At 46.9% G+C, this 14,193-nt stretch overlaps 1 protein-coding gene across 1 annotated transcript; it reads left to right on the forward strand.

Annotated features, from left to right (window-relative positions):
* The first annotated feature begins 5,149 nt into the window (after positions 1–5,149).
* On the forward strand, positions 5,150–6,085 carry LOC135892208 (olfactory receptor 51G2-like). Its single transcript, XM_065419921.1, has one exon. It carries the CDS (start codon positions 5,150–5,152, stop codon positions 6,083–6,085), a length of 936 nt encoding a protein of 311 aa, XP_065275993.1.
* Positions 6,086–14,193: the final 8,108 nt, after the last annotated feature.

Consider the following 14,193-nt stretch of genomic DNA (forward strand, 5'->3'; position numbering starts at 1 on the left):
TCCTACCCTTTGTTTCCTATCTTTAAACCTGTTACTGACCCAGGAGAGAACCTTCCTGCTTATCCCATCACTGCTTAATTTTCTTAAGAGCCTTTAGTGAGGGACCTTGTCAAAAGCTTTCTGAAAGTCCAAGTACATTATAGCCTCTGGATCACCCTTGCCCACATTTCTGTTGACCAGCTCAAAGAATTCTTATAGATTGGTGAGGCATGATTTCCCTTTGCAAAAGCTGTGTTGACTCTTCCTCAACAAATGTATTTGTCTGATAATTCTCTTCTTTAATATAGTTTCAAACAATTTGTCTGATACTGAAGTTAGAATTACTTGCCTGCAATTTCTGGGATCAACTCTGCAGCCTTTTTAAAAAACCAGCATCACATTCGCTATTTGCCAGTCACCTGGTAGAGAGGCTGATTTAAGCCATAGGTCACATTGCACTTTTAGTAGTTCTGCAATTTGATATTTGAGTTCCTTCAGAACTCTTGGGTGAATATCATCTGGTCCTGGTGACTTATATTGTTTAATTTACCGGTTTGTTCTCAAACCTCTGTGATGGGTTGTCCCCCCTGGGTTGCAGTCTAGGAGCTGGTGGAACTGCTGAGCCCCTTAATGCTTCAGCTGGGATGTCCTCTCTCACACTGCTCTGCTGGCGACACAGCCTGACTCTCCAGGCCCTGTTATCACCCAACACGACAGCAGGTGGCAAGACAATCCCAGCTGAGCTACCTGAGTGCTTTACCTAAGCCACTCAAGGACAAATAGGATACAACAGCCAATTTCTCAGCTCCTCAGTGTTGCACCATTTCTGGGGAATAAACACAGAATCATACCAGCTTCAACTGCACGGAGATCTGTGCAATGCAAACTCATTAATATGGGTCACTTTCCCCTCAATGTGGGATAGATACGCAACAGCCTTTGTTTACAGAGCGACATTTTGAATCCCCAAGAGAAATTGGAGGTTTCTCATCTTCCTTTCCTAAGTAACATAAACAAAGGTTTCATTGACTGAGTCTATGGCTGCACTATGGGTATGGAATGGTGTAAACCTCCCTACCAGTCCATGGCTGGGCTATTGTGCCCATGAATTACACTAACCAGCCTTCCCATCTCTGTACAGCCCCCTCCACCCTGTACAATGCCCCCTTAAGCAGATCCTGTGGGCAGTGGCTACTGTTGAAGGCCTTGGTAGAACATCTCTAATGAATCTGTGCTACCACAGACCTGAAGAGTGTCCAAAAGCACTTGTGGAGGCACAAAGATTGTGGGTGGGCCGAGCTACCAGTGGATCACTGAGATCTGTGCATAACTTTGGGAATCCCTGGATCCTGGGTCCCCCTTTTCGTTCTTTTATTCTTCTCCTATTGGAACGATCCACAGAATATTTCCATGTAGGGAGCCTTGTGGAATCTCCCTTCCCTGGCCTGCACCCTGGGTTTGTAATGCAGTAAAGGGGGCTGCTGGGGAGAAATCTAGTCCCATATTATTATTATTATTATTATTTTTTATTATTATTATTATTATTTTTATTTTTTTTTTCATTACAGGAAGATCACAACTGTGATAGCATCTTTGTTACCACTCAGCCACCCCCAAGGTATCCATGTGAAAAATCAGAACCATACAAACAGAGATGACAAGCCTGTATTCCAGGAAAAGATTCTGTAGCAGGGCTTGCGCTGCAATCCAGTAGCGTAACATGACAATGCATCCCCTGTGATTTGGCCTCCTGCAGTTTGTTATTGGCCGTGACGTGGTAAAAGCTGGTGCACACTAATCCAAGCAGCTGAGGTTCCCTGATGGCCAAGTATCCCCCAAGGGAATGTGCAAGCACACTTCATAAAGACAGTTCCCCCCCATCTGAACAAATACTGTCTTCGGCCTGTGCAAACTGTCTGATGACTCCTTGTCCTTTAGGGTGAAGACCTCTGGTATCAGCAGCTCCCCTTCTAGCAGGAATTGGGTACGTTGGCAGGTTCCATTATCATTCAAATGCGCACTGAAGGGGAAAGACTGCAAGCTGTTTCCCTTTCCCGATGTTCTGTGCAGCAGCAGAGGACTCAGCTGAGCAGTGGGAGTATCTCAGTGACCGTGGCTGGAGGGCAGGCAGCACTAGGTAGCTTGGGGACCCCTCCCCTACTTCTGACCATGGTTCTCGGTGGGTTGTTCACGCTGCACAAAAATCTCAGATTCAAAGTGAGCTCGAAGTGTTAAAACCCCTATTCCCCGAGTCAGGATTTCTCAAGGGGTCCCATTTCTAGAGGTGCCGTGTGCTCTGGGCCCGATCCTGCCAGTGGCTGAGCAAGAGGAGACCCCATAGAATATCAGTGACTAGTTCCCAAATCGCCCCATATTTATTTGCTCCTCGAAATTTAATCATCAAATGCATTTTCAAAGATTTTATTCTCCAGGTTAATTGTGAATGCAGTAATTCAAAGTTGATTGCTCTGCGGTAAAAGGTCCAATGAGGCATATTTCTATTTCCTCACTGGCTGAGGGCTCTAGAATTTCTGCCCTGTAGATATCCCTTAGAGTTCCCGGGCTACCGGCACCTCTTATCCGTCTCTGATCTCCGTGTGCCACGTGTCAGGCCCCGTACCCTTCCGTCTCATGGGAGAGCCTCCCACCCTCAGACAGGCCCCAGGGGTACAGCACACTGTGATTTCACTGTTCTTGCCCTGCAGATCAGAGTGGGTTCGGCACCTGTGGTTCTTCCCTTTGGGAGGCTGTGAGTAGTGGTGAGACAAGTGACCAGCCAGCCTTCTTGAACCAAAGTGGTGTTGAATGTGAACTGCAGGAATAAAGCGTAACATGGGAGAGTAAGAGGGTTTTCAAAAATCAGTCTGTACACGTCTCTTACTCCCAACCCTCCCACTCTAACAGGAACCCAGGCAGGCCGAGGGCCTTCAGACTTCCCAGCGGTGTCTGTGCCTGTCAGTCTGAAGAGTTTCTCAGAAACAGCTGCCCCACCTCACTACAGACTTCCAGCCTGGCATAACAAGCTGGGTAATGTGGCTACAGCCTGGGAATAGGCTCTACCCAGCTTGTAGCTCTGGTGTTGTCTCTCATCCTCCATGAAGTGCTTACTGAGAGATGGCTTTTCTTGAGCTCTTGCTTCCCTTCCAGTTTGTTTTCCAGCAGCCTGCTATTAAATTAAGAAGAGCCATACTGGTTTCACCCAATGGAGCCATAACAGAACCATCCCAGTAGTTAACCCAATATAGCTATAAGCAAACATCCCAAGAACTAGGTTTGACCTACACATTCCTTATGGCATCTCAGCTCCATATCTGTCCCCATACCGTTTTAGGGGCTACGTATATTAGGAATACAGGACAGAGACAGTCATAGAGAAACAGTCATTATGGCATCTCAGCTCCACGTCTGACCCAATGCCGCTCCCAGGTGCTACGTATTTTATGCACACAGGACATAGACAGGCAGAGAGAGGGAGAGAGAGCAATAGACTACTTTCCTGTGTGAAATGAAGTTCCATTTCCATGAATACTCATGCATTTGACTTTGAAATCCACTTCCTACAAACACTCATTGTGCCTGTTTAACAGGTGTTGGGGTTACTCTGTACCAGAGAGTGACAGCTCAGGGAATTAATATTTTCTATCCTAATCCCAATGCCTGTTACCACTCCGGATACAGGCTGCAGACTGACAGAACAGAACCTGAGGGAAACCATTCATCTATTAACTCAGGGACAGAGGAGCTACAGCACTCCACATACGGATAGCAGTGGGTTTGTGTTATTAACCCTTTATTCGGTGAACAGTTGTATGATTTCCATCACCTGGTAACTGAGCAGTAGCTGTTTCTAAAACTTACATTCAGGGTCAAGGACACAATCCCTGTGCAGTACCTTTGCAAGACTTTCCAAAAAGTAATGAGAGAACTGAACCGCTGGTCTGTGTTTCAGCAGAGTAGAGTTGAGGTGCAGGAAAGGGGAGTATATATAATAAATGCCCATAACCGTTTTCATGAGCATAGCTGAAGTAACTTGCACACTCAACCGGATATTAGTGCAAACCTAGTATTTTCACTATTCCCCCATATGTGATGCTAACCCCACACTTGCCCAACTGAAGTAACTATCTGTGTTAGCTTGTAACTTGCCAAATATATACAGACCCTTGCATGGGGAGATGATGCAGGTCCTGTGAGGATCGAGAGAAGCCTGTAGGATGATTGAACTCTCTGGATTTAGTCAATATAGGCCAGGCAAAGCACTTCACTCCTCTTGGAGGGATTTTTGGGGGTCAGAGCGTATCACCAGGAGCATTTGGTAAGGGAAAGTTAACAGAGCCCAGTTCTGATTGAATGTATACATGTAAATCTGGAGTGATGCCGTTCCAGGCAATGTTATTGAATTAAGAACTTGTGCCTAAGAATGTATCTCATGTACTACAAAGAAGCAGTGGTTTTATTTGGACTTTCAGGAGTGGAGAAAATAAAAAAAAGTATATATAATGAGACATTGAAATATGTTTATAAATAGCTTCAGTGCAGGACAGATGAATACAATGTCAGATTTCAACCTGCTCTCACCAGGTGTTTACACAGATCTCATAATAAAATGGGCCACACTCAGAAGTGGAGGGCCAGAAAGGATGTCTGTGGGAAGGTCACAACTGTAAAATCACACAGTGCTCAAGTAGGCTGTGGAATTCAAAGCCACAAGTCACCAATGGGGACAAGCGCTTAGCAGGATTCAAAGAGGGACTGGATGTTTATATGGGTAACCAGAAAATCCAATTAGAGTAGTGAGGATTGTTTCAAAAACTCTTGGATGGGCTCTAAACCTTCCTGATTTGCACTGCAAAATTTCTCTAATTAGTGGGTGCAGGTTATTTCAAAACTGCCTATTGCAGGGCATCTTCCACTTCCTCTGAAGCATCTGGAACTGGCCACTGGCTACTAGTGTAAATGGACCATGGCTCTGATCCACTCTGGAAATGCCTATCTTCCTGTTTGTTGTGTAAATCCAAGACTATGTTTTTGCTGATCTTCCTTGAGCTCCTGGGAATCTCTAGACTTGCACGGAGAGCAGAAAGATGTCTCGCTAAATGTCATCCAGTCTCCTGTCCTTTTTTCTTTTAGGAAGGAAAGTTCAGAACTCCTCAGACCTCCTCAGTACATTATGTCAGTTGTCAATGACACCAAATTCAACTCTGCAGTGTTCCTTCTCACTGGGATACCTGGGCAGGAACACGTCCATCTCTGGATCTCTATCCCCTTCTGCTTAATGTATGTTATTTCCATAGTAGGGAATTCAGTCATTCTTTTCATTATAAAAACAGATCCGAGCCTCCATGAGCCCATGTACATTTTCCTTTCCATGTTGGCCATCACAGACCTTGCCTTATCGATATCAACCATGCCGACAACACTGGGCATATACTTGTTTAACTCTAGAGAGATCAGCCTCGATGCCTGTTTTGCCCAACTGTTCTTCATCCACATGCTTGAATGCATTGAATCCTCTGTGCTTTTGTTGATGGCCTTTGACCGCTTCATCGCAATCCGTGACCCACTGAGATATGCTTCCATCTTAACCCTGCCAAGACTTGACAAGATGGGACTGGTTTGTGTGCTAAGAGGGGTGGCTATAATGCTCCCACTCCCTTTTCTCCTTCACCAGTTCCGATATTGTCAATCCAATGTCCTCTCCCATTGCTACTGCATAAACCAGGATGTCATGAAGCTGGCTTGTTCGGATATCAGAATAAACAGCATTTATGGCTTGTCTGTTACACTCTTGACGGAGGGTCTGGACTCGCTGCTCATCTTTCTCTCTTATGTGATGATCCTCAAAACAGTGCTGAGCATCACCTCCCATGTGGAGTGTCTTAGGGCCCTGAACACCTGCGTCTCCCACCTCTGCGCCGTCTTCCTCTTCTATACGCCAATGATCGGCCTGTCTGTGATACACAGATGGGGGGAGGGCACTTCTCCCTTGCTTAAGATTCTCCTGGGCTACATCTCCCTGCTTGTCCCACCCCTGATGAACCCAATCGTGTACAGCGTAAAAAGCAAACACCTTCGTGTGAGGATAATCAGGGTGTTCGTCAAGTGAAGAGTCAGTTCATCATCTAGCTCCAGTGCTGGTGACACAGGAGATGAAAAATATGGGCCACCTATTCTATACTGGACCCTTAAATCCAAGACGACATGAGCTACTGATCTCCACTATGTAGAGACAGGTTCAGATGTGTTTTAAGGCCTGGAGCAGCTGGAGAGCGGATGGTGAGGGATGACAGTGCACTGGGGGAAGGAGACCAAGGCCGGCAGCAGCATGTAAAAATGACTTTGTTTGTGGATAGCCAGGGGACGGGTGGGATGTTGGCCCATAAAGAGCCACATCAGTGGCTGATCTGACCTCAGAATTCCTCTTTATACAGTCAATAAAGAGAAGGAATGTGGATGTTGTTTCCCATTGCCCTGGCCTTTCACTGTCCCGTCTGTGGTTAAACATTCACAGGCCATGAAAAATGGTGCAGAGCTGTTCTGCTGTCACAGTCTTGGCCCTTCCCAAGCTCTCTGGGTGCTGTGTGATCCATGGGGGCTGCAGCAGCTGTGGTCAGGAGCTATTCAAGGGACCTGGACACCCAACCTTTCCCTACGCCCTCAGCCAGGTGTTTCAGACTAAATCATGTCAGACACATGATTAACACAGGAGCCCCAGGAGAAGCCATTCAGGCAAACCCCCTGCCCTGATTCATGGCTCTGCACACAGCACACCTCTGAGCCCACTCCCCACTGAGGCAGAGCAGAGTGGCGTGTGAGGGTCTGACACACAGGAGTCCTGGAAAGAGCCTCACACCCAGGTTCCCTCCATCCACCCCACCATTTGTGTTGCCCCAGTAATGAAACGGAGTGGAAATAGTCCTCATCTCCCCAACAGAGGCACAGCTAGCGCCTGTTCCAGTGACGTCCATTCACTGTAGGGTGAGCACCTTTTCAAAAGGGAAAAGCGGGACACAGGCAGGTGTCTTGCCCCTTCTGTGGCCCCACCCATGCCCCTCTTCTTCCCCCTGGAGGCCCCACATTCTCCTAATCCTCTTCCCCCTTGAGGCCCCACACTCTGCTCCTTCTCTTCCCTGAGGCCTTGCCCCCTGGCCAGACTGGAAGCCAGAGACTGAGCATTTTAAGAGCTGTCCAAGGAGCCAGAGTCAATAGGAGGACCCTCAGAGCCTCCACCTGCCCTGCACGGGGGACTGGTCGTCCTGAGAGCAGCCCCCAGCCTATGTCCCCATCCCCCAGGATGCATCACATAGGGAAGGTGGAGAGTCCAGGGATCCCCATGGCAGTCTGGGCTCCCAGGGGAGCTCTTTCCACAGCCCTGTTCCGGCCTGGACCAGAGGGGAGCCTCAGTGCAAGTGGAGGAGCAGGTGGTGGGGCTTCAACGGCAGAAATAGGGCAGAGGGTGTGGCCAGCCTGAACCAACGCTTACCACAGCAAGCAGGGCGGTGGGAGGCCCCTGAGTAAAGGAGGAGGACGGGGCTGAAGGGTAGGAGAGCCTGTGTTTTAGAGAAGACTGAATATATGCAATCCCACAAAGAGGGGGCTCTTGTTTTAAGTATTGCAGGCTGAGAGTAGGCCATTGCAAGGACCTTAGAGGGATGGGCAGGGCACCTCCAGGGGTACCTCATGTCACAAGGGGGCACTCTGGGGTGACACCCATGTGCAGGGAATTGGACAAAGTGTGTGGTGCTCTTGGAAGCTGTTAGGAACAGGCAGAGTGCAGCTCTGCCGACAGGCCGCTCTAAAATCTGCTGAGGCAGGGGGAGAACAGGCCAGCAAATCAAACCCCCGTAACTGGCTCCTTGCCATCCCCGCTCTCTGTAGCACAGGGGGGAGCTCTGCTGGTGCAGCAGAGAAGCCAGCTGGTCCTGTCATCGCTTGGAAGGCTGGTCTTGTGGTCTGGGCACTGCTCTGTGACTCAAGAGATCTGGGTTTGATTCCTTTGCTGTGTGTGACCGTGGGGGAGCCATTAGCTGTCTCTGAGCCTCTGCACAGGTGGATAATACCCCTCCAGTGCCTCAGTGGCAGGAAAATAAATACAATATCCTTGGAGACCTTCATCTTAGACAGTCTGGCTGGGAGAAAGCAGTTTGAGTGTGTCAAGGCTGCTTCCCCACTCTGAACTTTAGGGTACAAATGTGGGGGCCTGCATGAAAACTTCTAAGCTTAACTACCAACTTAGATCTGGTCCGCTGCCACCACTCTCGATGCTAATTCCCTTCCCTGGGTAGCCTTGAGAGACTCTTCACCAATTCCCTGGTGAATACAGATCCAAACCCCTTGGATCTTAAAACAAGGAGAAATTAACCATCCCCCCTCCTTTCTCCCACTAACTCCTGGTGGATCAAGATCCAACCCCCTTGGATCTAAAAAAAGGAAAAATCAATCAGGTTCTTAAAAAGAAGGCTTTTAATTAAAGAAAAAGGTAAAAATCATCTCTGTAAAATCAGGATGGGAAATAACTTTACAGGGTAATCAAACTTAAAGATCCCAGAGGACCCCCCTCTAGCCTTAGGTTCCAAGTTACAGCAAACAGAGGTAAACACCCTAGTAAACAGTACATTTACAAGTTGAGAAAACAAAGTTAAAACTAACACGCCTTGCCTAGCTATTTACTTACAAGTTTGAAATATGAGAGACTTGTTCAGAAAGATTTGAAGAGCCTGGATTGATGTCTGGTCCCTCTTAGTCCCAAGAGAGAACTGCCCCAAAACAAAGAGCACAAACAAAAACCTTCCCCCACTAAGATTTGAAAGTATCTTGTCCCCTTATTGGTCCTTTGGGTCAGGTGTCAGCCAGGTTACCTGAGCTTCTGAACCCTTTACAGGTAAAAGGATTTTGGAGTCTCTGGCCAGGAGGGTTTTTATAGTATTGTACACAGGAGGACTGTTACCCTTCCCTTTATAGTTATGACAGAGTGCAAAAGTCAGCTTCACGCTTAGGCCCTCTAACATGGGCTCGGCTGAGCTTATGAATATGTGGTACAGCACTGGTCCCAGTACAGACCCCTGGGGGACACCACTAGTTACTTCTCTCCTTTTTGACCTTTATTGACCTAATAAATTGACCATTTATTCCTACCCTTTGTTTCCTATCTTTAAACCGGTTACTGACCCAGAAGGTAACCTTCCTGCTTATCCCATGACTGCTTAATATTCTTAGCCTTTGGTGAGGGACCTTGTCAAAAGCTTTCTGAAAGTCCAAGTACATTATAGCCTCTGGATCACCCTTGCGCACATTTCTATTGACCAGCTCAAAGAATTCTTATAGTCTGGTGAGGCATGATTTCCCTTTGCAAAAGCTGTGTTGACTCTTCCTCAACAAATGTATTTGTCTGATAATTCTCTTCTTTAATATAGTTTCAAACAATTTGTCTGATACTGAAGTTAGAATTACTTGCCTGCAATTTCTGGGATCAACTCTGCAGCCTTTTTAAAAAACCAGCATCACATTCGCTATTTGCCAGTCACCTGGTAGAGAGGCTGATTTAAGCCATAGGTCACATTGCACTTTTAGTAGTTCTGCAATTTGATATTTGAGTTCCTTCAGAACTCTTGGGTGAATATCATCTGGTCCTGGTGACTTATATTGTTTAATTTACCGGTTTGTTCTCAAACCTCTGTGATGGGTTGTCCCCCCTGGGTTGCAGTCTAGGAGCTGGTGGAACTGCTGAGCCCCTTAATGCTTCAGCTGGGATGTCCTCTCTCACACTGCTCTGCTGGCGACACAGCCTGACTCTCCAGGCCCTGTTATCACCCAACACGACAGCAGGTGGCAAGACAATCCCAGCTGAGCTACCTGAGTGCTTTACCTAAGCCACTCAAGGACAAATAGGATACAACAGCCAATTTCTCAGCTCCTCAGTGTTGCACCATTTCTGGGGAATAAACACAGAATCATACCAGCTTCAACTGCACGGAGATCTGTGCAATGCAAACTCATTAATATGGGTCACTTTCCCCTCAATGTGGGATAGATACGCAACAGCCTTTGTTTACAGAGCGACATTTTGAATCCCCAAGAGAAATTGGAGGTTTCTCATCTTCCTTTCCTAAGTAACATAAACAAAGGTTTCATTGACTGAGTCTATGGCTGCACTATGGGTATGGAATGGTGTAAACCTCCCTACCAGTCCATGGCTGGGCTATTGTGCCCATGAATTACACTAACCAGCCTTCCCATCTCTGTACAGCCCCCTCCACCCTGTACAATGCCCCCTTAAGCAGATCCTGTGGGCAGTGGCTACTGTTGAAGGCCTTGGTAGAACATCTCTAATGAATCTGTGCTACCACAGACCTGAAGAGTGTCCAAAAGCACTTGTGGAGGCACAAAGATTGTGGGTGGGCCGAGCCACCAGTGGATCACTGAGATCTGTGCATAACTTTGGGAATCCCTGGATCCTGGGTCCCCCTTTTCATTCTTTTATTCTTCTCCTATTGGAACGATCCACGGAATATTTCCATGTAGGGAGCCTTGTGGAATCTCCCTTCCCTGGCCTGCACCCTGGGTTTGTAATGCAGTAAAGGGGGCTGCTGGGGAGAAATCTAGTCCCATATTATTATTATTATTATTATTATTATTTATTATTATTATTATTATTTTTATTTTCATTTCAGGAAGATCACAACTGTGATAGCATCTTTGTTACCACTCAGCCACCCCCCAGGTATCCATGTGAAAAATCAGAACCATACAAACAGAGATGACAAGCCTGTATTCCAGGAAAAGATTCTGTAGCAGGGCTTGCGCTGCAATCCAGTAGCGTAACATGACAATGCATCCCCTGTGATTTGGCCTCCTGCAGTTTGTTATTGGCCGTGACGTGGTAAAAGCTGGTGCACACTAATCCAAGCAGCTGAGGTTCCCTGATGGCCAAGTATCCCCCAAGGGAATGTGCAAGCACACTTCATAAAGACAGTTCCCCCCCATCTGAACAAATACTGTCTTCGGCCTGTGCAAACTGTCTGATGACTCCTTGTCCTTTAGGGTGAAGACCTCTGGTATCAGCAGCTCCCCTTCTAGCAGGAATTGGGTACGTTGGCAGGTTCCATTATCATTCAAATGCGCACTGAAGGGGAAAGACTGCAAGCTGTTTCCATTTGCCGATGTTCTGTGCAGCAGCAGAGGACTCAGCTGAGCAGTGGGAGTATCTCAGTGACCGTGGCTGGAGGGCAGGCAGCACTAGGTAGCTTGGGGACCCCTCCCCTACTTCTGACCATGGTTCTCGGTGGGTTGTTCACGCTACACAAAAATCTCAGATTCAAAGTGAGCTCGAAGTGTTAAAACCCCTATTCCCCGAGTCAGGATTTCTCAAGGGGTCCCACTTCTAGAGGTGCCGTGTGCTCTGGGCCCGATCCTGCCAGTGGCTGAGCAAGAGGAGACCCCATAGAATATCAGTGACTAGTTCCCAAATCGCCCCATGTTTATTTGCTCCTCGAAATTTAATCATCAAATGCATTTTCAAAGATTTTATTCTCCAGGTTAATTGTGAATGCAGTAATTCAGAGTTGATTGCTCTGCGGTAAAAGGTCCAATGAGGCATATTTCTATTTCCTCACTGGCTGAGGGCTCTAGAATTTCTGCCCTGTAGATATCCCTTAGAGTTCCCGGGCTACCGGCACCTCTTATCCGTCTCTGATCTCCGTGTGCCACGTGTCAGGCCTCGTACCCTTCCGTCTCATGGGAGAGCATCCCACGATCCTCCCACCCTCAGACAGGCCCCAGGGGTACAGCACACTGTGATTTCACTGTTCTTGCCCTGCAGATCAGACTGGGTTCGGCACCTGTGGTTCTTCCCTTTGGGAGGCTGTGAGTAGTGGTGAGACAAGTGACCAGCCAGCCTTCTTGAACCAAAGTGGTGCTGAATGTGAACTGCAGGAATAAAGCGTAACATGGGAGAGTAAGAGGGTTTTAAAAAATCAGTCTGTACACGTCTCTTACTCCCAACCCTCCCACTCTAACAGGAACCCAGGCAGGCCGAGGGCCTTCAGACTTCCCAGCGGTGTCTGTGCCTGTCAGTCTGAAGAGTTTCTCAGAAACAGCTGCCCCACCTCACTACAGACTTCCAGCCTGGCATAACAAGCTGGGTAATGTGGCTAGAGTCTGGGAATAGGCTCTCCCCAGCTTGTAGCTCTGGTGTTGTCTCTCATCCTCCATGAAGTGCTTACTGAGAGATGGCTTTTCTTGAGCTCTTGCTTCCCTTCCAGTTTGTTTTCCAGCAGCCTGCTATTAAATTAAGAAGAGCCATACTGGTTTCACCCAATGGAGCCATAACAGAACCATCCCAGTAGTTAACCCAATATAGCTATAAGCAAACATCCCAAGAACTAGGTTTGACCTACACATTCCTTATGGCATCTCAGCTCCATATCTGTCCCCATACCGTTTTAGGGTGCTACGTATATTAGGAATAAAGGACAGAGACAGTCATAGAGAAACAGTCATTATGGCATCTCAGCTCCACGTCTGACCCAATGCCGCTCCCAGGTGCTACGTATTTTATGCACACAGGACATAGACAGGCAGAGAGAGGGAGAGAGAGCAATAGACTACTTTCCAGTGTGAAATGAAGTTCCATTTCCATGAATACTCATGCATTTGACTTTGAAATCCACTTCCTGCAAACGCTCATTGTGCCTGTTTAACAGGTGTTGGGGTTACTCTGTACCAGAGAGTGACAGCTCAGGGAATAAATATTTTCTATCCTAATCCCAATGCCTGTTACCACTCCGGATACAGGCTGCAGACTGACAGAACAGAACCTGAGGGAAACCATTCATCTATTAACTCAGGGACAGAGGAGCTACAGCACTCCACATACGGATAGCAGTGGGTTTGTGTTATTAACCCTTTATTCGGTGAACAGTTGTATGATTTCCGTCACCTGGTAACTGAGCAGTAGCTGTTTCTAAAACTTACATTCAGGGTCAAGGACACAATACCTGTGCAATACCTTTGCAAGACTTTCCAAAAAGTAATGAGAGAACTGAACCGCTGGTCTGTGTTTCAGCAGAGTAGAGTTGAGGTGCAGGAAAGGGGAGTATATATAATAAATGCCCATAACCGTTTGCACGAGCATAGCTGAAGTAACTTGCACACTCAACCGGATATTAGTGCAAACCTAGTATTTTCACTATTCCCCCATATGTGATGCTAACCCCACACTTGCCCAACTGAAGTAACTATCTGTGTTAGCTTGTAACTTGCCAAATATATACAGACCCTTGCATGGGGAGATGATGCAGGTCCTGTGAGGATCGAGAGAAGCCTGTAGGATGATTGAACTCTCTGGATTTAGTCAATATAGGCCAGGCAAAGCACTTCACTCCTCTTGGAGGGATTTTTGGGGGTCAGAGCGTATCACCAGGAGCATTTGGTAAGGGAAAGTTAACAGAGCCCAGTTCTGATTGAATTTATACATGTAAATCTGGAGTGATACTGTTCCAGGCAATGTTATTGAATTAAGAACTTGTGCCTAAGAATGTATCTCATGTACTACAAAGAAGCAGTGGTTTTATTTGGACTTTCAGGAGTGAAGAAAATAAAAAAAAGTATATATAATGAGACATTGAAATATGTTTATAAATAGCTTCAGTGCAGGACAGATGAATACAATGTCAGCTTTCAACCTGCTCTCACCAGGTGTTTACACAGATCTCATAATAAAATGGGCCACACTCAGAAGTGGAGGGCCAGAAAGGATGTCTGTGGGAAGGTCACAACTGTAAAATCACACAGTGCTCAAATAGGCTGTGGAATTCAAAGCCACAAGTCACCAATGGGGACAAGCGCTTAGCAGGATTCAAAGAGGGACTGGATGTTTATATGGGTAACCAGAAAATCCAATTAGAGTAGTGAGGATTGTTTCAAAAACTCTTGGATGGGCTCTAAACCTTCCTGATTTGCACTGCAAAATTTCTCTAATTAGTGGGTGCAGGTTATTTCAAAACTGCCTATTGCAGGGCATCTTCCACTTCCTCTGAAGCATCTGGAACTGGCCACTGGCTACTAGTGAAAATGGACCATGGCTCTGATCCACTCTGGCAATGCCTATCTTCCTGTTTGTTGTGTAAATCCAAGACTATGTTTTTGCTGATCTTCCTTGAGCTCCTGGGAGTCTCGAGACTTGCACGGAGAGCAGAAAGATGTCTCGCTAAATAT

The sequence above is a fragment of the Emys orbicularis genome, chromosome 1 (genome assembly GCF_028017835.1).
Source record: "Emys orbicularis isolate rEmyOrb1 chromosome 1, rEmyOrb1.hap1, whole genome shotgun sequence".
NCBI classification, from domain to species: Eukaryota; Metazoa; Chordata; order Testudines; family Emydidae; genus Emys; species Emys orbicularis.